Raw genomic sequence first — 25,763 nt, 5'->3', positions numbered from 1 at the left:
TTGTTTTAGATTGTTGTAAATATTCCCCCGCCTTAAGGCTCGGCTCCCTTGGGAGCACAGGCTGCTCTGTCCAGAGTAGTTCCTATTCCTCGCACTTGGCGCTTGTGGCTTCTGTCAGCGCGGGTATGTGGGAATGCCCCTCCCGTCCTTCCCATTCAGACACTGCAGCGTTTTAATTAACACTTAAATACGTAAGTGATAATAATCATGTGACGAAGGGAAGGCTCAAACTCAAGTTCTGTTCAGTTCCCCTAATGTTAATGTCCCTGAAGTTTCCATAATAAAGCGCCACGGGTGACTTGTATGCACACTATTGCCCCTTTATATTGACTGAAATTCCTGCAGGTGATATGCTCACACGCTATTTTGATTTCCTTTTTTTCTTTCTTTTTTTTAGGTGTTTGTTTCAGGATGGTAAGGCAATGCTGGGTTTACTAGCTATACTTGATGGTATAATATTTCCAGTGCTAAAAATACAGCGGCAGGTCTGTGGAGTGTAAATATATCCAGCCTGAACTTTGAGTGCTTGGTTGGATGGTTAATTACTGTGAGTAGATTTAAAACGGTTTTATATTAAAATGGGTTTTTAAAAGCTTACTAACTAATGTGTTGCTTGTGTAGATTGTGGTTTGGCTTACTCGTGATATAACAGCTACAAGAATGTGGTAACACCTTAATCTTTAGAAAGGTTAAATCTGAAACAAGGTGTTTCAGTTTAATTTTCAAATGGCAACGTAGTACCTGTATTTAAGGAAGGCTAGTGTGGAAAAAATGTGCTGCGATTAAGCACTCTGTGGCTCATACCCTGAGCAAGTGACTCCAGCAGCTCTGAACGTGCAGCAGGTGGCTTTGCATTCCACAGAAACCCATGAAACAAGAGGACACAATTAAAGTAAGAACACTGGTTTCGTCTCAAAATAGGGGCCCATGCTTAATATTAAATCAGAAAGCTTTTATGTATAGTTTATATATATTGTGAAATAGTGCCAAGTGGAAATGAATAGAGGACTGCAGTAGAGTTTGCCTTGAATTGAGTTATTCTATCAGGAAGAAAGGGTAAGTCCAGGCTTGCTGTGCCTTATTTTGAGCTGACCTGGAGCCCCATGAGCACACACCTCAGTGCCAGTCCTGAGCTGCTCTGCAGTACTGAGTAAAAGGTTTGTAGCTGCATTCCTGTGCCTTTGGCCAAATTAGTTTGGAGAAGCTGCTCATAATCACCTTGGAAAACACTCTTCATAGTTAGCACCATTTTTTCATTGGCTAAATCACCCCAAAACATGTTTTGTCTTTTGGAATGGGCTCATATAGACCTGAAGTTTGGCTCTTGCTCTTTGTGAATTTCATCACAAATGAGTTGCTGGGAAATCATAACTTTTTGGTATTGCAAAAATATGCTTGGGGTTTTTTTTTCCTAGTAATTAGATTATGACCTTTGCTGCTGTTTGTCGGTAGAAATGCAATAGCTGGAGGTAGAATTTAAAGGGTGAAAGTCAGGTGGAAAGGACTTGAAAAGGAGCTGGAGGAAAGGAACTGGGAAACTTGTACACATGGCAGACTTAATGAGTTTATAAACTGTGGTGTCTGAAAGGTCAAATAAGCAGTGATAGGAGCTATGGAAAGGAATAAAGTAGGTAGAAGGGAATGGTGTGGGATAAGTGGAGTCCTTTGTGATCGAAATCTTGTTCTTTTTGGGAAATGGGCTGTGCCTTTTGCAACTGCAGAGCTGCCGGGAACATCTGAGTGCCTGAAGATGAGTATCACCCATGGATTTTTATTTTTCAGATGTAGCTCTTACAACTATGCAAATACAATTGGGGGGTTGAGTGTTCTGTTGGTGGTGTCTGTGCTGGCACTGATTGTCCTCTCTCATTTCCCAAATCAGTACACAGAACAGGAAGCCAAGAAATTAGGAGTGGTTGGCTGGGTTAAAAATACCAGCCAAGGAACTGTGACAGGCCAAGTTCAGGGCCCAGAAGAGAAAGTGAATAAAATGTAAGTATTTTTGTGGTCTTTTTTTTTTTTTCTTACTGTCATTAATTTGCAAGAGTGTTTTTAATACAAAGTGACAAGTAGAGCCATGTTTCAGTAATGTAACAGTGTTTTCATTCAGTGTGGAGGTAAGGAGGTGCATTCTCTAAGCTGTATAGTAGTCTTTAAGCTGTAGGAAATAGTGTGTTTTTGTTTCTAAACCCACACAGTTTAATGTATTTCCTTAACGTCCCCATTTCTTGTGAAATGAAAAGAAAGCCTTTATTCATGTGATTAAAGATCTGTTTTTTAATTAATCAAAACTTTTCTTGTTTAAAAAAAATTGAAGAACTTCTTGAGATGCTTTCTCAGTCTGTGTTTAAAACAATTTAAAGGAAACTGTGTTTAAATATTAATTTTTTTCCCTGATTTAAAAAAAACCATAATACATAAATACACATTTTGACCAAGGCCTGCAGTCTCTGCCTTTGGAAATGAGTTTTGAGGTATTTTGGTGTCTTTTAAAGAATGGGTAACGATTTTCATTATGAAATTGCCAGTTTCCAGCTTAAAGCTATCACTGGGGAAATGATGCCTGGAGAAAACACAAAGCCTCATTGAATTGCTTCCAACTATCATTTTTTTTTGCGAGGGTATACAGGGAGATTGTTGGGAACTTTAAAAAATCCTTCAGGGGTTTGTTCTCTCAACAAAGAATGAGTGAGGGCAGAACTTTCCTTTTCCAGATGGGAAATTAGCAGTGCATGTTCTGCCAACACTCTCCCATACAGGAATTGCTTCAATACTGAACTTGGATGAAGAGAAGTTGGATTTGTGCACAGAAAAGTGTTGCACTTTCTAGTCAAGAGTTTTAAATGATTTCCAATCATTTTCCTTGGGTTTGTGCTTAACATGAGGTTGCTTATCTTGGGCTGCAAAACATTTACAAAGCCAGAGAAATATCAGGCTTTTTCTTATATCAAGTTTACACTTAGTTTCTCAAAGAATTTTGTTAATATCCTGATCTCTCTGTGTTTTGTGAATTTGTGTTGGTGCCATATTTTTATTTAACTTGGAACAGAAATTGACCTTGTGAGAAACCAGGATTTGTTTTCTATTTATTGTCCTGTTTTTTTGTTTAAAAATATGCATCCAGAGCAAATAAAAAGTTGCTTCTAGTTGCTGCTTCTGTATTTCATGTTGGAAATCAATGTGTTCCTCTGATGTGGGAATAATGCAGCAATGCTGAAGTCAAAGTGTGGTTTTTGAAGCATGGATTATTAAATTTGGGGTCCTGGAGTAAAATTCTGGAGTAGAAAGACTTTTCCTTGCTCCCACTGTGCACTCTAATATATGGAAAAGGTAATGAGTTTATTTTTGGCATTAACTTGGTAAAGCTGCCTGTGAAAAGTGAACTCTCGTGTCTGAGCTGCTCCTTTGAAAGACCCTTATTTCTCTCTTCTGGTACTAGTGAATAACAGATCAAAATGGTTTTGAGGTTCTGAAAGGTTTTCTCAGCATTTTTTGTAAAGCTATAATTTCATAATACTCTGTTCTCAGATTTAAATGTTTTTTAAAATGCTATAGTTAAAAAACAAAACAGCAAAATGGGGCTTGCTTCTGCTGTGGAAAGTTAATACAAACCAAGAACCCTAAACGTAATTTGTACTCCAAATGTGATAAATCATCAGGAAGAAATTCCATCACCATCTGCTTGTGCAGGTTCTGGTTTGTTTTAGATTTTCAGGACTTAAAGACACTGTGATGACACTTGTTAAAAATTTGGAGCTCCTCCATGTTCAAGGAAACCAAACACTTTGCAGAGAAACAAGTGAGTGAGTCAATAATCAGATATTTTAAGAAAGGTTCCTGCTGATGTTTGTTCCCCTGCAGGAATCTTTCCAGAACAGTTTGTGCAGTGTCATTTAGAGCAATATTTTCACACTTGCTCCAGCTTTTAAATTAAACATGAAGCATGGACCAGCCTGATTTTTCACAGGTGCAGCACTCTTAAAAATCACATGGTGATGGTAATCAAATTTGATAGTTGTTTTGTTGGTTCTGGGTTTTTAATGTTAATGTATTTTAGGGGGAAGTAGTAAAGGTGTTTTGGTCTGTCCTAAACAATATTTATCAATTTATGATGCTAAATAGAATTGAGCACAGCACATGGACTAAAAAGAGTAGGGATGCCATTGGAAAGTACAGAGGTTCTACAGGTAAATAGACAAAGCGTTATAAGAGGGAGAAAGAGATGACTAAGGGATTGAGAGGATGATAAAGATAGGGGAAGTGTAAAAAATGTGGGAAAAAGCCCATGAGGCTCTCCAATGTTGCCAGAAGCATGGAGTGACTAACAAAGCCTGCCTTTGTTCTGGAGCAGGAATGCAGCAGACATCTAACCCAATGGTTTTCCAGCAGCTCCCCATTTTCTGCCCCTTTTTATTCTATTTTTGCATCACTAATTGTATTGTGAGGCACAGCCACAATGTACCCAGTGCAGGCTCAAGATCAAGAAGCAATGGCTTTATATTTTATTTTTTTGTGCAGGTTGCAAGGTAAAATATAACTTAGGAGGAGCAAGAGGCCTAGCAGACATAAAATGTGATCATAATAAATTACTTTGAAAGAAGTAGTGCAAAATAGTTTGCTCTGGAGCAAACAGCTGAGCAGGGGCGTCCTGGCTCTGCAGAAATCAGTGTTAAATTTTAAATAAGTGTGAACAACTGGGACCTGGGAAGTGCTGCATGTGCAAGAAGTTGTATCCCTGACTGGACCATTCATTTAGTGCTGAACATGGGTATGAATTTCTTTGGAAGTGCTGGGAGGTTGATTCCTTGACTGACATTCTGTGGTGCTAAAATCCTGATCCCACTGAAAACTGGCAAAATGTACCAACCTCCCCAAGCCTCAGATTGCAGTGGGAATGTCACTGAGATGCAAGAAGCCCAAAGGATGGATGAGCACACTTGGATTTTGGATATTTTCCTTTCAAATTTGCCTTCAGTTTGGTTTTAATGAGAAAAACTTATGTAAGATCCCTGAGAACCTAAAATATTTTAAAGCCAATTTTGAAACTGAGAGACCTTGGAGAATGTTTTAGAGGGTGTTTTTAAGAAATCTGAAGAACATTTTACCTGCCAGCTTGCTTTAATATCCCTTGGTTTTTAACTCTAGATGGAGCTGTTAGTTCTGAAGATCCTAAATGGTCCATGCTCTGTTTGCAGGGAATCTATTTTTAGTTTATGGTAGAATCCATCTTTTTCCTCACTGTATTTTATGTTCCTGTTCCCTTTGCTGCTTCTGTTCCACACTGATCACACCTCTTATCTGTAGGGAAAAAAAGCTGATTTTCAGAGTGTTTTACCTGTCAAGTCACAAGAGAAGCAGAGCTGCACCATTTCTGTAACATAATAAGGTTTTATATAAAAGTGGAGGTGGTTTTTTGCCAGCCCAGGTATGAGCTGCTGATAAAAAAATGGGGTAGAGGAGTACAGTCCTTTGTTTTATTTAATTTTTTTTCCCCAGGACAACTCACAGCACAGGGTTTTTCATTATAGCGTCTTGTGCTGTTTTTTCCACTTTACCCATTAAATAATGTTGGAACCTGCGTTGTCATGGTGGTTGTTGCCACAGCAACCTGCATTGACAGGCTGGAAGTTGCTTTCCTGGGAGAATTTTTTGAACTTTGATGACAAATTCCTTAGTTATCAATTAAAAAAGGAAGATAAGAGTCTTTGTAGAGTTCCAAATTCAGAACTTGCTCCAAAAATCCAAGGTTTCAAATCAGGCTGACACTTGAAAATGTGAAATCTTAGGACATTTTTGAGACACAAGTGTGTAACAGCACAGTGAGTGTTCTTCATGTCTCTGGAGAAAGGCAGGATTCTAAATATAGATGGCTTGTCTTGGAAATGGGTTTTAATTAGGAAATTAATGCTAATTTCATTTGAATGCTGTAATTTTTATTATCAATGTCAGTTAAGAAGAATTAATATTAATTAAGATTTAAGTGGCACAAGACTTAAATTACTTTAGTGTATAAATGCATAGAAAAGTCCAGATTTTTGCCATGTAGAAGAGGAAAAGGAAACTCTGTATTAGTTAATATCATATTTGTCATTGTTTCAGTAATGAGGTGTACCCAGGATTCATGTCTGTACCAACTGACATTGAATAAATATTTTTTCTCTATAATTTCTAATTGTTTGGAGAGAATAGCCCTTAAATAGAACTAAATGCTACTAAAAAATGCCTGTGGAAAAAATTCTAGATTTTAATACCCAATTGATAGGTAGTTATAAAATGAACAGATTTTAGTCAATGTTTTGAGATTTTTCTCCATTTAAAAAAGATTTTTAGAAGTTTTTTGCTCAAACTGGAAGTGTTGTTTAGGAGAAGAATCCTTAACATTGATTTGCACATGATCTTGTCAGTGGGGCAGAGATGTGCCACAGTAGTATGGCTGAAATATTCCTGGGATGTGCTGTTGCTGGGAAGCTGACAGTGACAGATTTTGGAGAAAAGGGCAGAGGGAAATGAAAATCACATTCTTTAATATTTTTTTTAACTTTGTTAAAATGCAAACCAGTGAAAGGTGTTAGATTTGTTCTCATTTATGATGGCAAGGAAGAACAGTTTTTACATTAATCACTGCTGAAGGTGATTTAGTGTTTCAGTGAATCAATAGCAGATGATGGGAATTTTATAATTCAGTGTGGCTCCAAATATAACAAGATTAGATTTTTGAGGTTTGATTATATTTTTTGTTTAAAGGTAAGACTATACCTTTCCAGTATATGTATACTGGAAAACTGAATTAAGCGATAATTTTTGAGCAATAAAATGGTAAATGTGATTCTCTTTTCATACTGAATGTTAGAGGTATTAATTTCTTTTCTATAATTGTTTATTGCTTAAAATTGACAATCTAAATTGTGAATTACTGTAGTTATTGGTTGTGTAAATGAAATTTACTGAACTGTTACTGATGATGGCCTGGGAAAAATGGGAGTAAATTTTGTTCTTTGGGTTTTTTAGCCATGTAAAATTAGACAAATGAACGAATCAATTTGTTGTAGCAACTGTACTTTGCTTGAAAGCCAAGGAGTGGGTCAGAACGTGGAGTTTTTGGTGACTGAATAATGTGAGTGAGCTGTTTAGCTGAAAGAGAGCTGTGCATGGCTCCAGCACAAAACCAGAGGCCCAGTGGCTCATCTTGTGCAGTGTCCCAAGGGAATTCCCCTGTCCTTTGTCCCTCTGGGGCCCAGGAAAAGGCACTTTTCCCTGTATGCCCACAGGGGCTGAGGGAAGAGGCGTCCCTGTGCCCTGAAGGTCACCCAACCCACCAGTGACAGCCAGAAATAGCAGTGGCCTCCTGGCACGGCTCCTCTGCTTTCCACTGTGCTGGATGTGCCTGTTCCCTGCAATGCCTTAAACCACAAAAGCTTTTAGCTGTGCTTAGGTCTTTCTGGATATAGAATAATGCAAAAAATGTTTTCCACACCCCTGTTTCTTCTGCTGGAGTATAAAAATAACTGCCTTGCATGACCTTGTGGATTTTTTTTTTAATAGTAGCTCTGTGCAATTGGAATTCTTTATCAAGTATCTGCTTCCATTTCTTGTCACTGAAGTGTTTTTGTTTATAAAGCATTTACCAGATTATAGTCCTTGAAACAGGTTTGAGTTTCTGGGATTTTGGCTCTGGAGTAAGCAGTGTTAGTGTATGTAGTGTCTTGGAAAACTCTTTGTGATGTTGGGTGAGATGCTTTACTTTTTTCTTGTCTCTTGGTGGATGTTGCATTAATGCTCCCAAGTCCTTTAGCAGTGTTAGTAACCAAGGCTGAGTTTGCTATGGAATTCCAGACTTTTATTGGCTTCACTGCTGGGTATCTGTGGGAACACTCAATTCCAACATCCCTGCTGCACAGTTAGGAAGGATTGCAAGGTTGTGTTGGATGGTACTGTAAACACAGGCAAGTTGAGCTGTTTGAACATTCAATTTAGGCATTTTATTGCGTAATTAGGAGTCATGTGCCTTTCTTCCACACTGGGAAGTCAAACTTGTTTTGACTCTAAATTAATCTTAACTGAACCACAATACCTATGTTCTATGAAGGAATGGTTGAGCTTTGGGGAAGACTGATTTCAAAATAGAATTTCCAATGTAATGCATGATTTCTACTGGGAGCTTTTTGTTCATTTGAGTATTTATGCATTCTTTAATGCTGGTATTATTTGGGCCACATGTAATGCTTTGATATTTCTAAAGTGAAGGTGTTCTGTTATTGCTGATGCAGTCAGATGTAGTGCAGTTCAAAGCCATTAATTTGGCTTTTTGTGCTGAATAGTGTTTTACATGTCCTTAGTGCTCCATCACAACACTTAGAGAGACACTATTGAGTAAAATTCAGCTTAAACTAGGATTTTTATATGGCTGTTATTTAGGTTATCAGGGTGGGTAACTGTGCACACAGTCAAAAATAGATCTTTGGCAACAAACTGGTAATTGTCAATAAAAGCATGTATTAAGTGTAGCCTTCCTCGAAACCTGTTCTGGATGTGATAGTTCAAACAAGTTCTGAAAATACAAACCAACTCATGTGACTCTTCAAGAACAACTTCTGAACTGCAATTTTTTTGCTTTCCTTTTGGTGTGCTGATATTTGAAAATTACTGAGCAGGGAACAGGCCTGTTATGACCATTTTTCTGTCTTAGGAGGGATGAAGAGTTGAAGTGGAGATTTGTTTGTAATCCATAGGAGAAAGCAACATTAAACTAATATTAGAGTTGCTAATGGGAGGGTGAGAAGATCTGAGGATGCTTCTACTGTCCCCAAAAGGGGTGTCACAACTGGGCAGACATTTAGGTGAAGCTGCTCCTGGTGGGAAATTAGGAGGGAATGTTTTTTTCCAGGTGTTGTACATCACATGTGTGTACAGCAGGAGCTCTCCCACAGGAATACCAAGGTGTATCCCAAATGGACAGTGTTTGGCAGACTTAACTGGGAGCCCTGTGCTGAGTGGGTGGATTTAGATGTGAATTTACTGGTGTAATTATGAACAAATCATGGATCTTGCTGCTACTGATGTTATCAATGTTGTGGTGGTGAAAAGCCTCTTTTCTGGGATTTCAGCCCTTCCTTAGCCAGGTGAATCTAGGACTGGAAGCCAAATCTCTATTCCTTATGCCATGTTAACCAGAAAGGGAGAGGAAGCTACTTCCAGCTTTTATGGGGAAGGAGCTCTGAAGCCTGTTGATGTTGCTGTTTTGTTTTATTCCCTGAATTACTGTAGTTCTGGTTTGGTTCATTGGCAAGCTGTGTTTAGTTTATTTACCATATTTTTATCAAAAAGGAGTATGTTTCACACTTCTGTACATGAGATACACCACTTGCCAACAGCAGAAAAATCAAAGTTACTTCAGATGCTAACTTCAGAGGTTAACTTCATCATGTAACTCAATTTTGCCTTCTTTTTCCCCAGCCCCTCCCTCCTCTCCCTGGTACGTCTCTCCAGGGAAATACGATGTTTATTTGCTTAAGGTGGTGCCCTGAGATGTTTCCCTTGAGCTGTGCTAGATGTCACCAGCTATCGTGCAGAGTTAATATTACTTTTGGTATCTTTGTCTTTATGTGGCTCTTCTGAAGGGGAATCCTGAAGTCTCTCTAGAGAGAATCACTTGGAGAAGTCCCTGGGTTTGGTCTGCCAGTCTTTTGCTCTCCAGCTGATTTACTGTAGTCACTCTGTGACTGGATTAGAAGCTTTCTTTTCAAAGCTGGTTTTCTTGGAGATGTTTTTTCCATAGCTGGGGTGAAACAGCTGGCTGGGCTCATCTATAATGAATGCTCTGCTTGTGTACCTTCAATGCTTTCCGCTGGTGTTCACATTTGTGCTCTGCTCTTGTGATGCTCTGGGCTCTTCCTGCTGCCAAAGGAACAAAGAAAATCGGTCTGGAAAGTGTTCAGAACTTCATGGGGTGGGGAAAGGCAGAGTTTTTAACTTAAGAACAAAAACCCAACAGGCATTAAATTTAATTAATGCTCAATTTAAAATTGGGCAGCTGACACTCAGTTTGGGCAAAGTTTGCTTGAACTCCGCTTGAACTCCCAATGGACATTCTGGTGGGAGAGGATCCTGGGCAAGGAGTTTTCCTTTCCTTTTTGACTCTCTAGAACTGTAGAATTTTAATGTTCTACAAAACAAACCATCTGGAGCAACCCCCCAGTCTATTCCAGTTTGCAAATCCCACAGTGATTGTATAATGATGTTTCATTCACTATATTTCTGGATCTGAACAAGTCTGGTGTATCATGTAGGAGCTCACTTGGAATCCTGTTACACTCTATAAATGCTGATCCTGAGCCTCTGTCTCTGCTCACTGTATAATAAAAACCCTTCCTTGAAATTAGATTTTAAGGTCTGTGCTAGAAACTTTTCAGGCAGCACAGCTCTACCTCCCTGTAGGTCTGGATAGGGTTAAAATAATCTTTAATTTTAGATGGCTGGTGGTCTGCAAGGGAGGTTTTCAAGAGTTTAGGAAAAGGTGAAGGTCTGGGTGGGTATTCTAGGAGGGGTGGAGAAAAGCAGCTGCCTGCTGCCTGTGTGAGATCTCCCTGACCTGCCCTGCTTTTCCAGGCTATGGATCCAGGAGCTAGACCCTGGAAACTGAAGTCTTCTTTGGCTGATAAGGAGCTGCAGGGCTCCACTTTGTTGGAATGAATACTCCCAGCAAACTGCAAATTCAGTTCCTTTTGGAGATGAGTCTGTTCAACCTCCAGCAAATCAGTTTTCCAAGGAGTAACACCTGTAACCTACCCATGGTTGGGAGTGCATACACAGATGGAATTGTGGTGCTGCAGATTTCTATTGCCTGAGCTGCTCCCTGCTTGGCTGGAAAGCTGCTTGAGCAGTGTCACTCCACCTCAGCAATGGGAAAACACCTTTGCTGTTCATCACAAACATCACTCCTTGTGTCTGTGTATTTTAAAAAGCCCTGGCTGGGATGTGGTCAAGATCTAATGGATTTCTGTGTTTTCCAGGTTTGTCTTGTCCAGCTCACTCAACACATGAGCAGTTTTGTGTCAAGTTCAGCTGTCAGGACCTGCTGTTACCCAGCCTGGGGGCATTGATGCTCTTACTGCAGTCTGTGATGTCCTAAATCATCAGCAGTGCAGTGCAACTTCCAAAACCAGAGTTCATAATTGCTTTTTGCCATTGTAGTGGAGCTGAAATTGAGAGCTGTGAAGGGAGTACCTAAATTTGGAATGAGGGCATAGGCAAAATTTGGTAAATACTTGTTTTTTAAATTCCTAGTTCAAATGTAAATTAAAATTGGAGATAATTTTGGTGAGTGTTACACACAGATTATTCCCTTGCTGCACATGGAGGAACTGGGGCACAGAGCAGAATCAGTACAGTCTCTTATGGCAAATTTGTGATGGAGCTTAGAGGGAGTTGTGGGTGTGTTGATATTTGGTCCTATGCTAATCCTTTGAACAGAGTTTCTCCCTGTAAATTGCTGGGGCTCTGTGCATTGGTTAACTAATGTCAGTGAAGCACTGCCCAGAATTTCAGGGTGTATTATGCTCTTATCTAGTTTCCAGTAACTGCTTTTGGACTGCTTCAAGCCCTACAGCTGCATTATTGTATCAGCTGATTCCTCTGGCCCAGCTGGAGCTGTTGCTTTCTGCCAGGTCCAGAAGAAATCCATCTTTCTAATTGCAAAATGTTCAAGAGTACAAAGAAAAAAAAACTGATAGGCTGGAGTCAGTCAGGACCTCATTCTGCTTTATCAACATGAAATTCCTGCTACCAAAAAACAGATAGTAAAACTAAGGACTAGAGCCAGAGAATGAGAATGTGCTGTAGGTTTCCATTTGTAAATTAGTACTGAGAGGAGCTGATTGGCTCAATTGCTCAGAAATTCAGAAATGCTGACTCTGGATTCAAGTTGTTCCCTGTTCCTTTCACCACTCTATTCTTTGCTCTTCTGGTCCTGTAGTTCAAAACTGTTCAACTTCCCTTGTTAGTAGCTATAAAATACAAGCATGCCCTTTGTACTTCTCACACACCAGAAGTGAAGCAGTTGTTATGTATGCCAGCTGTTTTGTTGTTGTTGTTAAATGCTAGCATTAATAATAATTAATTGGATAATTACATAGAAATTTTTGTTCTGGCTCATGTCCATATGGATAGTATGGGCAGAAAATGCACTGTGGAGTGGAACATATGAGCAATTAATTGTTTGTGAGTACTTGTAAACAAGGTCAGCTCAGCAGGCATCCAGGAAGTCTCTTCTGAAATGTGATGCTGTCTTCATTATCCTTTTAGAGGGGCTTGGTGTAGGACCAGAACAGCAGCAGGATTTCTCTCCCATGCTCTCTGACTTACAGCAGATTTTGGAGGGCTCATAGATCCAGAGATGAACATTAAAAAAACCCCAGACCTGCAGTATTTTATTAGAGCTATGTATTATTCTCATCTTTGAAAGCTGCTCTTTTGCCTGAGTTTAGTCACAGTTATGCAGGCTAACAAAAACTTATTCAACTTGGTGTCTGGTTTAGTATTTTAGCTAATATCAAATGGGATGTTTCTGGTTGGGAATAATAGGAGCATGTGGAAGGCTGACAACCTCAGTATTTACTGAGTTGCATGTTCTGAGAAATGCTAAGTATTTTGCTTGGTGTTGTTTAATAGAGTTAAAAATCATCTTGAGTTTTGTAGTTGTCAGACATGCAAGCCATGCCTGCTGGAGACCTGGGAGTTTGAAGCCAGGACTGAAGCACATGGGGCTCAGGCATGAAGCAGTGTGGTGGTGGGGGGGGTGCCTGGGAGTTAAAATGTTCCCTGGCCATGTGGGATTGATGTGGGAGGGGATGCTGAAACTCTGGGATGGTGCTGGGACCTGTGCTAAAAATCCTTCCTGCTGGAGGCTTGCCCAATACCTTTGCCCTAAGGAAACCACTCTGTATTATTAGCTCTCCTCTTCCTAATTATCCACCCAAATGGAGATAAAAAAAATGAACTTAATGGCTTTAGCTGGAGTCCTGCATGGAAATTTGTCTTCTCCCAAGGGGATCAAGTCACTGGGAATGTGACTCCTATAGAAAGGCCTAAAAGAGGTCTGTGTTACCATGGGGTTAGAAAATAGTACTTCCTGAAATGCTCTAAGTGTTTTTCCAGCTGATGTGGCTTTCCAGAGGGATGACCTTCACCTTGAGATGGATGGCTGAGTGCAGAGCCCAGGTGCCTTCAGTGGAATTGTGCCTGTGCATATCTCCCTGGATTGTTATGGGAAGCACCTCCCTTGCTCCTCTGGCCTGTTTAAATCAGAGTGTGCTTTGAGATGTGGGGGACTGGACAGAAATAGAATATTTGTTGTTCTGGGCCAGGTGATCTGTGCTGCCTATCCCAGTGTTTCCAGTGAATAGCAGGAATGGATGTGCCAGAGCACTGAAGGCAGGGACTGTGCAGCCCCTTGGGTTATGTGGGGCGGTGTCCAGGGCAGACAGGTGTTTGTTTGCATGGTGGTTTTCCTGGCAGGCAGCTGCTTATTGTGGCTGTTGTTAGAGAGAACCTTAGAGGACAAAGTGGGAAAGGACAGAGTCTGTAGTCCTGTCAATGTGTTGATGTCAATGAAGTTATACCTGGTATGTAGCAAGTGTTAATTTTAAACAGCTGTCTTTAGGTAGGAATAAGTTCTCTCATCCACACTCTCAAAATACAGAATGGGCACGTTGAGCTGGTCACAAGATTGGGTAAATCCTCCAGTGGAGGTTGGTGATGAAAGGGACACAGAGGTGCCACAGGCTGTGGGCGGAACACAGAGTCCATTTCCAGGGAGTGTTGATGCTGCTTGTTTGGAGCTCTGTGGTTGGTAACCCTGTTCTCAGCCTGCTTCCCTGCTCTTAGAGTGGATCAGCAGGGGAATGTGCCAGTGGCTTTTGGAATCCATCTCAAGGTCACATCTAAATACAGGAGAACAAAAGGGAAGGGCTGTCCTACATTCCCCCCCCTCCCCGTCTAGGCAAGAGCAGAGTATCCTCTGTATGGCTTTTATACAATGATCCTGGGATTTGCTGAAGAGGTAGGAAAAAGGTGAAGTACTCTAAATGCTGGCTTAAAAGAAAACATTAGTTCTGGTTCTGTAACCAGCTCAAAAAGCAGAGAGTAAGATGGGCTGGACAACCAGGTACTTCTATTTTTGTTGGAGATTCTGTCCCTCTGCAAGAGAGGGAAGAACAGCTGTTTTGAGGCCAGCAGACACTGAAATCCAGGAGCACTTTTGTCCTGGCTCTGTTCCAGCTTGACAGGAAGCAAGATCCTCTGGTGGCAATTTAAGTTGAAGTTTTGGTTATTTTATACTGCTGTAGTGTAGCAGAGTGACTGGATGACAAAGAAATTCTGCCTTGATGATATTTAATCTGTCTAGTGATAAAAAATAAAGAAGGCCTCAGGAAGGGGTTTTTCAAGGCATATGGGTCTTGATGAAAAGGTATATTTTTTTAAGAAAAGTTAAACACCTTTCTCCAAAAAGAATTTAATTTTTAACCTAAGAAATTATGCCAAGAGGGCTATTGTTCTAGCAAATAACTTCTGGTGTGTTTTAGATGCTGAATAAAAAAAGTCTAGAAAGGGAGGTTAGTTTTAGCTAATTATAGAGAATGTGGTTTTTAAATCTGTTTTCAGGCACACTGATATTTAATTCACTAATGACTCAGTGATAGCATCTTGATTGACTGCATTGCTAATTAAACATTTGTGACAGTACTTGATGTTTTTTTTTCTCAAGGCCCCAGTGCTTGGTATAAGACTACTGTATAGGAATTGAAATTCTGTTTTAAATAAAGGTTTGTAGCCACCCATATTGCACCGTTGAGATAATGCCAAAACCCAAAGGCAGGCAAACATCTGAATTTTGGTTTAATGATCTCAGATTTCAACTGGTCTCATGACTTTTTGGCAGTTGATTAATAAATCTGAGCATGAAGGATTATCACTAATCCTTAGTGAAAAGGAGATAGTAAGAGTATTATGAATAACTTCCAGCTATTTCTTACTCTGTTCAGGTTCCTTGCACACTTTGCTGCTCTGGTGTCTAGTTCTCCTAATTAAAAAATAGTAAATATAAAGAAATCCATTATGTTCAAGTAAGGCCATGACATATTTAAGTCTTTTTTTTATCAGAGCCAGTGTGATACTCACGACAAATGAGGAAAAGCAGATCCTGAATCAGTGATGGATCATTCCCTGCAGTCTGTCTCTGGACTGTGGAGGTTTTGTATCTTAGCAGGTAGGGATGTAAAAAGTAGTTCAGACACTCAAGGAAAACAAAACAAGCATTTTGTTCCAAACCCATTTAACTTTCCCTTGTTTTCAGTGTGTTTCTGCAGTAGTTACTTGGGGGTGGTCACAGAGCTGTATTGGGCATTTCTCCAGTTAATTTTGTTGTTTGGTTTCAAGCCCAAAACAAAAAATGGACAACATTTGGATTTTTTTTTTCCTTGGGTTCTGCCTGTTTGCAGTTTCTGAAAATCCTTAGATTGAGAAACAGAACTGGATGCATTTGAGTTTGGCAGGGTCTTGGGGATTGAGCCAATTCTCCTTAGCTTTCACTTTAGAACTCTGTAGGCTTTAAGTGGTGCCAAGGAACCATTTTCTGGGTGACTTGGCGTGTACAGTGCCATTACTGTCAGGAAAGTTTGGTTCAGAGTGGTGCTCACTCCTGTGCCCTTGCAAGAATGGCCCCGGGAGCAGCCCTTGTTTCATTTTTCCAGCTGTATTTACCATTTCTAGAGCTTATCCCAAAGTCATGGCTCACTTCTGACTCATTGTGCAGAGGTTCCCTGGAGTCCTGAGTTTTCCTGAGTCAAAACAACCCTTGGGCTGTATCTACAACAGCACAAACTGTCAGTTGTGTAATGATTAACACATTGGGTCAATGGCAAGCTGAGGAATTGTATTTACTTTAAAAAAAAATTAATTTTGGCATTCACCATCACTCAGGGCAATAGGGTATCAGGACACAATGAATCACTGGGTTTCAGACAGATCTTCTAATATTGTTATGGAAAGTGAGTTGGGAATGAGTCAAGAATTGTTTGGATGCTCTTTTCTCAGCTTTTAAGATACTACTTTTTAGACATTGCTTTTGTGAAATTACTACAGGCAGGAATGTGAAAACTGGGCTGAAACAGCCAGGAAAATTTGGTGAGGTCTAAAGTCTGTGCCAGTACCACCAATACTGGGAAGAGTAAAAAGGTGACAAACTCTTGAGATTACTTTGAAATGTATTCCTTTGAAAGGAATGGAAACATCTTTGCCCAAACATATTTAATAAGCTAAATTCTGGGATAATGATGCTGGTACAAGGGGTCAATCTTCAGTGGAATGACTTTGAAAAGCCTTTAGAAAAGACTTTGTCTTTTCTACAACATATAAACTTTCTTTCCCTATTCATTATGTTAAAGAACACAGTTGATTAGAGATTATTTACACCTCTCCTCATCAGTCTCTGGGCCTACAACACAGGAATGGGAGTATCCAAGATCTTTTGGTTACAATTCTAAAATTAAAGCATGCAAGAATGGCCCTGGGATTGACCCTCTTCCTTTGTCTCTAGCTCTTCTACTTCACCTTATCCAGAACTGGAATAGGCTTCTCATTGACCAGCTGTCTGGCCTGTGTTCCTCTTCCCTGTCCTTCCTGCCATGTTTTATTTCTGATATTTTCTTATTTGCTGTTCTAATTCACTGCTGACATCTCATTTCTCCTCTGCTGGAAGCTGCATTTCCTCAGTCACTGGTATGAGTACAGAGTTTTGGCTCTGTAGCTATTTAAAAAAAAAATAATTATTTAAGGTGCTTGTATTTGGAGGATTTGATTCTCTTGTCATTTAAAAAAATACTTTAAATTAATCCTTGTTGATCTGTAGAATAGGCTTTGTAGTTCAGTGTTTTTACACTAGATGTCAATCTACTTGCATATGTGGAAGTTACTATTTTATGCCTTCTAGATATTTCTCTCAGCAACTCCCCTACTAAAATGCTGGTTTCCATCTGCTTTGCAGGGGAATCAATGCCAGGAGAAAAGGGATGAGTTGAAATATCGATTTTTCTTTTGGTGGCTGAAGTTGAACAGGACTTTTTTGCAAGTAATACAGCAGTTTGGGGATTGTCAAGTGTAATTAAAATCATTTATTTTGGTAAAGCTGGTTGACAGTTTTAATGGAAAATAAATTTCTAGCCAATGTAGAGAAGCTTGTTCCAGTTTTTATTTCTTAATCTTTTCCTCTTTTCAAATACCATTCTTGCAGGTTTGATTGAAATGAGATTTTTGAGTTTACAAAAGCATTTCCCACCTTGCCAGTGCTCCAAGGAGCTGTTTAGGAGTAAATGGAACTAATTCCTGCTAGGAATGCAGAATTCAGTGAGTTAAGTGGAAGTTTCTTGTCACAGAGCAACTAATAATTATTAATTACTTATTAATATATAACTCTTTTCCTCATTAAATTTCCCTCTTCCTTTGTAATCTCTTCTGCCTCTTCTGAGAAGCCCCAGAGTATAAAAGCTTTTTTTTTTTCTAGTCAAGCAGTGTTTAAAGCATGTTTTAATTTGTATTTGTGGAAGATGAACCAAGGTGATGTCTTGTGTTATGCTCTAATCCTATAGTTTTTTTAAAATTTTTGGAGTGTATATCACTACCCTATTAATACAATTTCCCAGGATTTTCTTTAATAGGTTAAAAATTCCAAACATCATTGAAGAACCATGGTGTCTGGAACTTTTAGTTGTTTGGAGAACTTTATTATTTAGAAATCAGTTTTAAAAGGGAAAGAATATATTCAATATTGGCAGTAAAACAGAGAAGCCAGACAGAGCATCATGGCTTGTTAAAAGAAAGTTATATAAGAATTTTAAATATGCAGACTTGAAAAATTTGTGCTTCTTTATTATGAAGTTAATTGCTGATGAAGAGTGAGACAGGCCTGAATTTCCTTGACTTAATCAACTTTAACTTGTTAATTATTGGGAGGTTTTTTGACTCTAAAATATTAAAAGGCTTTTTGGTGCCCAGTCCCACTTGGTAGCTCAAAATGCTCTTGAACTTCTGGAAAATGAAAAGTTCCTGATTTGGGATTTTTGAAGGGTTTACTGAAGTCCTGGGTTTTTGGCTGCAGGTTCCTGAAAGGTATATGGGAGAAGGTGACCTTCATAGTTATGCCTCATTTATTTTGTGTTATTTCATAGGGCTGCACGTCAGTTCAAGAGACATAAATTTGTGTGAAACAGCTGCTAAAAGTGGTGAATGTATATAAAGTAATAATTAATGAAGAATAATTTGCTTTACAAAAAATCCTTTTGATGAGCTGGGATGATTTGTATTCTCCAGCCAGCAGCAGTTTCATTGTCTGAAAGAATTTTGCCATAAGGGAAGTGTTTTGCATTCCTTAGCAAATAGAATCTCTCCCTGGATTCACTGAAGTGCCCTGAAGAACTGTAAGTAATAAGTAATTGCTTGGGACCTGGAATTCTCTTTGAAACTGGCTTTACTTTAAAAACATATCAGGAAAGGGTGCAGTTTGAATGTTGCATAGTAACATCATGGAACAGATTTGGGTCCTCTTTATCATTTTACATAAAAATCTCCAGCTTTAAGCTCTGTTGCTTTGGAGCAGCCTACAAAGTGATTTTTATAGAAGCACAGGAGTGGAAAGTGTACCCAGTTCTTTGATTCTCTTCCATGTTTGATATGTAGTTCAAAAGGAAAGCTTAGTCCTTGTCATCTGTCACTTGGTGTCCCCTCACACACTGGAGCTGTTCTGTCTCTGCCTCCTACAGACTTACTGGCAACCAAGGAACCTCCTCAGGAGGTTTGGGGTGGTACCCTCATTCTCTATGCACTTTTCCTGCCAACCTGCTGGAGATCAGCTCTGCAGAGAAGGACCTGGGAGGTCCTGGTAGACAGCAAGCTGTCCCTGACCAGCAGTGTCCTGGGGACCAGGAAGGCTGATGGGATCTGGCATGCACTGGAAGAGCATTCCCAGCAAGTCGGGGGGTAATCCTGGTGAGGCACAGCTGGGATCATCCACACAGGAGGGGCAGGGAGCTCCTGGAGTGGGGCCAGCAGAGGCTATGGAGGGAGAGGCTGAGGAAGGGCCTGGAGCATCTCCCTGCCTGGGAAAGACTGAGGAAGTGGGGGCTGTTCAGCCTCCGGAGCAGCTGCAGCTGAGAGGGGCCCTCAGCCCTGTCTTGCAGGGCCCAGGCTTTGCTCCGGGGGGCCCAGCCATGGCACAAGAGGAACAGGCAGGAACTGATGCCCAGGAAGTTCCACTGGGCAAGAGGAAGAACAACTTGGAACAGTTTGCCCAGAGAGGCTGTGGAGTTTCCCTCTCTGGAGATATTCCAGAACCAGCTGGACCCAATCCTGTGCTGTGTGCTCTGGGATGGTGGGAGTGAGCCACTGTCCTTCCCACCTGGCCTGTCCTGGGATTCTGCTTCTGCCAATGTTGATGCACATTTTGGCTGTTTTGAGCATAAAACCAGAGTATGTGGAGCTGAGGTATTATGGAGAGGTGCTGCTCTGCCTTGGTCTATGCAGATTTAGGCACACTGATCTTGTTCATACTTACTCTTTGCCGCATTAAACTCTGCTCTAAAACAATTTCTTGGTTTTCATCTCTCCTTTCTGCTGAGTTCCTAAGTCAACATTGTTCCAGCAGAGTGCTGGGAACACACAGCTTTCACTTAAGGAGTGCAATGGATTGTAGATATGGCAAGGTAGCCTTGATTTGTAAGGGCGGTAAAGAGAGAAAAATGGGAGAGACAGAAAGATTTATCCACGTAAAACTGAATGGGAAAGCTACTCCTTACTGTGAATTAAGTGCTCCCTGCACCCACTTTAGTGTCTCTGCTTGGATCTGGTGTTCAGCCAGGTTTCCATCAGAGTTGTGTGGCTGCTCTGTTTAAATGTGGCAGCTTTGAGCTGCTTATGGTTCATGTTAAAGCTGCAGCCACACAACCATTTTTGTCCCCTGTGCTCGTGGTAAATGTAATTGTGTTAAAATTATACATGCAGATAAAGGCCTGAATTGTTTGTGCATAGTTTTCTGTTCTGGTAATTTGTTCTCCTTAGGGTTCTCTGTGTTTGTTTTCTAATTAATCTTGTAAGGGTTGTAAATGTGTTTAGGTGGAATAACAAGGTTTTATTTTCTGCTCTGTTGCTTCAGGGTTTGGTCAGTTGGTGTTTGCTGGTCACCCCAGTTGTGCATCAGTTGTCTGTCTGACAAAAACGTGTGTCTTTTCCTAATAAAATCAGTGATTTGTGTTTTGTGGAATGTAGGGAACTGTCATCCCTTTACCAGTTCTTGGGAGCCATCCAGTGTTTTGGGTCCATGAGTGCTGTGGGGTTTGGAGAGAACCTGCTCCAGCAATTCAGAACACTTGTTCTCCATCTCCAAATGCAGGTGGAGAAGTCAAAGTTTCATTAAACAATCACCTACAACTTGAGTAGCTGGGCAGGTTTTTCTGTCTCTGTTTTTATCCTTTTGCTGCTGCTGCAGGAGCAAGGCAAAGCAGGTGATATTAGTATTTAATGAAATATTCTGGATCTCAGCTGTAATTGTGTTGCTTTTTGTCTGAAGGTGTCACCCCTTGAAGTTCCTGCTGGATTTCTTTGTCTGAGAAGCTCAGCACAGATTTCATAAGCTGGTAGACTTAATCCTTGAGTTAGTTATATTACCAGTTGTTTGGGTGTATTTGTAGAAGATCAGACTCTTGGCTTAAAAATATTTCTAAATTAATATCCAGAATAGAAAATCATTGTAGTGGTTAGGTTTCCTACATGGTCACTGAACTGATTCTTAACATACACCTTGAAGATGAAGGATCCTTAAGAAATTGACTCATCAATGTTTATGAATTTTGGGGCTTTGTCTTCTAGTATTGGGAAAGGTAAGTCATTAAAAATGTCTGACAATTAAAAATGGGGTGGAAATAATTATTTAAAGCTGAAATGTGGAGTTTTATCTATTTGAGAGGACTAAAAATTAAGGAGATGTCATAGTATTTTTCTACATACTGGATCAATATACAGATAAATAAGCAAAATTACGTAGAGGAGAGAAGGTTTTTTTCTATCATGAAGTCGAAGAATGAAGGAACAGAAGGATTCACACCACAATAGTAGAGGATCTGTCAATATTCAAATTCTGAACTCTTGTTTCCATTGTTTCAGTAAACAAATATGTAGGCAAGCCTGTGACATCCTGTACTAAGTTTAAAGCCAAAACGGATGTTTTAATTAAATAAAAATCCTTTTTGCTGCTTTATATTGTGGGGGAAAGTTGTTCTCTGGTAGAGATGCATTTCTTTACTTGCAAGCACCTTCCTAATAACCCTTGTGTTCTTTGTCCTGTAGCAAAGGAGCCAGAGAACCAAGTTCCATGTGGGAATTCTGAACTTGTAATGTGTGTTCTGGCTTTATTGGGGCTCTGAAGTCCACTCTTAGAATTTCATACAAGGGCAGGAAAGTGGTTGATGTAATTTGAATTATTTAATAATCTGTCAAGTTCTGTGGCCAAATGCCCTTGGTTGTGAAGAAAACTGAGGCAGCAGCTGTGTACTGGGTTGGTTATGGCATTGTGGGTGTTTAATGCTTGGGATCAGCATTACAGGTGTTCACTGGCTAATGAATTCCTAGAAGTCCTTGCTGACTGGCTTCTGACATCTGCTGACTTCCCAGTGCCAGAATTTCCAGTTTCCTGGAGGAGTTTGGTTTGCCTAAATAATTGTGTGTCTGTCCAAGGGGAAATGTGCTCTGGTGATTGGTATCCAAGAGTCTGAGGGATGGCTTGTTTTAAAAATGCATGTCTGGAATTGGAAACCTATATGGGGTTGAGAATGTATTCTGTGTGGAGTTGTCACAGTAAAAAATAGCTCTTTATATGTTTTTTTACACTAGTTATAAATGCAGGTTTGCCCTCAGTAGGATCTATGTACACAGTAGCAGCGGTTGTGCTACTTCAGATGTCTTTGCATGTGTGTTTGCTAATGAAAATTCCACCAGAATGAGCAACCACTCATTTCTCCCAAGACAGAAGGATTCAGCGTGATGTAAGAAATGGGACTGACTTTGCACTTGTGTCTTAGTGCTGTGCTGAATGAAATGGCAATTATTCCTGCTTGTTGGGATTATAAAGGATGAAATGATCTTCCTGTGCCTTTGGAAAGACTTGCAGTGATTCCTCCCTTTGCTGGTACCCAGCCTGACAGCCTGGAATGTGACTCACAGAGGTGATGTGCTCTTGAGCTCCTTCCTGATCTCAGTTACATCTGTGTGGTGGTAAAATCTGTCATATCATCATAAATATTCTTAAAACTCAGTCCTTATCTTGGAGTGGGAATTCCTGGAGGCTTTTAGTGCCTTTATCTGGAGGCAGATCTATGGTCTAACCACTCTCTTCATCCCACACGTGCTCTGTCCTGAATTTCAGTGCAGCTGCTGTGAAGTTCATATTTAACTGATATAATTTATATACTGCTTGGACTGTTTTTTCTGGACAGCCAGGCAGCTTGTTTTTATAAAAGGCACAGTGATATGAACGGTTCTGACATGAATTTTCTGAAATTATAATTTCAGAGTGGCTCCCCCAGTCCTACACTGCTAATGTTTGCAAGTCTGCGTAATTCCTCCTATAAATTATTACTTCTGTTGTTTTGCTTCGAAGGTGTTGGTGTTGCCAAAAACTGAAAACATCTTTTATTCTCTGTGCACTTAGAAATGTTCAAACCAAGAGCAAAATCAAAGAGCCTGAGCTTGCCTTTTGAGAGGCTTTAATTCTAGGAATGCCTCCATGTGCTTCAGCTCCCTGCCTTTGGAAGTCTTTGTCACTGAAAGCACCAAGGAACTTAGGTGTTATTTTGAAATGAGCTGAGGGTTTTTTGTTAAATACTTGCACGTAAATTTCAGTAAAATGAGCCACTAGTGAGATTTGTGGCTTTCCAGGATTTTTTTGTAGTTCTCAATTCACATCCCAACCCATGTAACTCCTGCAGCAGCCAGACTCCACGGGAAAGCCATCAGGAACATGTCTGTCCAGGCAGAAGGAAACTTCAACAAAGGGGGAAGGGAAAGAAGGAAAATGGCATAAATTACAGAAAACAAATGAGAGATTTGATATTTCTTGACAGCCCCTGAAGCTTGAAGGAAAAAATGGAAAAAACCCAGGATGATGGAGTTTAGGAACATAGTTATGCTGTGCCAGTCATTCTCTTCTTACCAAGTATCACAGAATATCAATACCTGCTGTATATTAAGTAATTATGAGGCATAAACAACAAAACTAAAAATTTCTGCAGGACAAGGTAGTTATAAAGAGTTATTAACAAGACCTATTTGGGAATACTTAAATAGTATGAAATAGTCTTCCAAAGATGGCTTCTTTTGATTTTGGTATTTTTCTTGCAAGTGGTTGTAGTTCTTTGTTTAAATTTTGTAAAAACAGAAGTCAAGTCTATCTCTTCTGTCATCATTGAAAGTGTTACTGTTGACTTTGGTAGAAATAAGATGCTGCCTTTAGCAGAATTCTGCTTTTATTCTGATTTTTTGAAGTCTGAAGCTCTCACTACTGAAATCATGTATGGTTAAAGGGCACATTTGGAATGAGCAGGAAGATGTCCAAACCCATGGGAAGTTTAGGTGGAAAGATGAAGCCAATTACCCTCAATGATAATAAAATCCATCTGGTTTGTTTTCTGTAAGTGCTAACTTCAAGGGGGAAGTACCAGAGCTGCCTTGAGAAGGTAGTGGTTTGGGATTTCCAGTCCGGGTTTATTCTATAGGAAAGATTATTTAAAGAAATCTATTTCTTGATTAATTAATTTTATCATTCTTGCAAATAAACAGGAGAATGTTTTTAGGTAAACCTCTGAAAATGAGGTTTAATAAAAACAAGGTGTAGTACAACACTGAACAGCAAGAACATGTATCAGATCTCATTTCAGTATGTATTAAAAGCCTTGTTTAACAATTTTTTTACACAAAGAAACATTGAACTGGGATTCTTCTTCATGCTCTGATGGCTTCCTTAAATAGCTGGGAGCTTTAAGTGTGTATATTTTTCCTCAGTGAGAATATCCATAGTGACAGTCCTTCGACCCCAGGATGGGCTTTGTCCTTGGCATGCTGTGGTGAAAAAGTCTATTTTCTGTCAAATTTTCTAATATTAATAGAAAATACAAAGCCCAACAATCAGATGTTGCAATGTAAACTTGTGGGAAATCAAGTAGCCTTGGTTAAGTTATATTTGGTTCTTTTATTTGGTATCTCAGCTGATCTATCCAACATCCCTCCTTTTGGAGTGGTTTGGGATCAGGGCTTGAATGGCTTCATTAGGGTGAGGTGTTTAATACCTGCCTGAAAAGGGTGAAAGGATAACTTCATGGAACTTGGAAAGCCAGGGAAAAGTGAAATTGAGATTAGATCTGCCAGAAATGGTATTTTGAATACAGGTGAAGTCATAAGAAAAACATGATAAAGAAGCAATACGTTGAAGAATGAAAATTGTTTTCTGACTGTAATTGGAATACAATTCCTTGGGATATGATTGTGGAAAGGGGTGGTTGCTTCCATAAGGTCCCTGAGGGGACAGCCTGGCACATCCCATCCTGGAGCCCCTCCTGCCTCAGGCTGTTGTGTCTGGAGCTTTACCTTGAGGCAGAGCAGACAGAGGGTCTGGGGGGGTACATGATGGAAACAATAAATAATACATATCCTAGTCCTTGCTAACGAAGGGCCCTGCTTTCCAGGGAATATTGCATGTGCATGCCATGTATGACAGGTGCAGTGTTCTCTGCCTTGTAAACACACCCTGCTGGATGCACCTCCGTGCTCTGGTGTGCTGGAAACCACAAGGAGCTCTTGTCAAATCAAGAACAGAATCCCTGCTACATCCTTATGTTAATCTTTTGCTTCCTGCTTGTTGGAGCTATTTCTGTAATACCAAAAAAAAAAAATAGAGCATTATGAAAAGTCTTGATAAAGCTCAAATTTTCTCAGCTTATAAAATGTAAGCAGGCTATTAGCTAGTGGAATCCACTTGGTGTTTTCCTGAACACTTGTGCTCTCTAATATTACATATTTAAAACACTTTCTTGTTGCTCTTATATTCTGAAATGTCTACAATGTTATATCACAGTTGCTTTAAAAAAAGCAGCTGGAGATGGGAGGTTAAAAGAAGGGGTGTAACTGCTTCCTTGGAAAGTGTGCAATTTAAATTAACAAATTAGATCACATAGTGTAAAATCAGGGGAAAAAATAGAGCTGAGCTGGTGGAATGCTTGACAAAAAAAATTCAAAACTCTTTTGCAAGCTAAGGATAAAAAGAAACCCCAAGTTCTTACTTGTAAGCCAACCTTGTTAGCTTGTGAAATGTTCCAACAGAGGCCTTCTAGGAAAAGGTAAATTTATGTACAGTCACTGCAACACTGGAAATGTTAAATATTGGCCCTCAGACTTGCTCAGAGCTCTGCAAGAGGATGCTTTAAAAGTGTTGATGCTCTTATTTAAGACTTTTATGATTGGAAATGGCAACTTCTCACTGAGCCTTCTAACTTGATTTTTTTTCAGTCTTTTAACTATCCAAAGAGAGTTGTAAAGTAAGGGAGACTTTTGAGGAAATTAGCAGAATCCCAGTGGTGCTCAGAGGAATTCACTCTAGTTTGGCCTGGCATTATTTTTAGTTCTTGCATAATAAATTATTCTTCAGTGTGAGTGTCTCCTCCAAGGAGATGCAG

At 39.8% G+C, this 25,763-nt stretch overlaps 1 protein-coding gene across 1 annotated transcript in view; it reads left to right on the top strand.

The window, feature by feature from the left end:
- ACYP2 (acylphosphatase 2) overlaps positions 1–25,763 on the top strand; it is a 33,177-nt gene that overhangs the window by 320 nt on the left and 7,094 nt on the right. Inside the window, exons 2-3 of the mRNA XM_032103852.1 lie at positions 398–414; positions 1,883–1,992. Of these exons, the coding sequence (XP_031959743.1) occupies positions 398–414; positions 1,883–1,992 (127 nt within the window). The remainder of the gene's footprint in view (positions 1–397; positions 415–1,882; positions 1,993–25,763) is intronic.

This window comes from Corvus moneduloides, chromosome 3 (assembly GCF_009650955.1).
Source record: "Corvus moneduloides isolate bCorMon1 chromosome 3, bCorMon1.pri, whole genome shotgun sequence".
Lineage (NCBI taxonomy): Eukaryota > Metazoa > Chordata > Aves > Passeriformes > Corvidae > Corvus > Corvus moneduloides.
The sequence above is the reverse complement of the archived record's forward strand: the minus strand, read 5'-3'. Positions and strand labels throughout refer to the sequence as shown.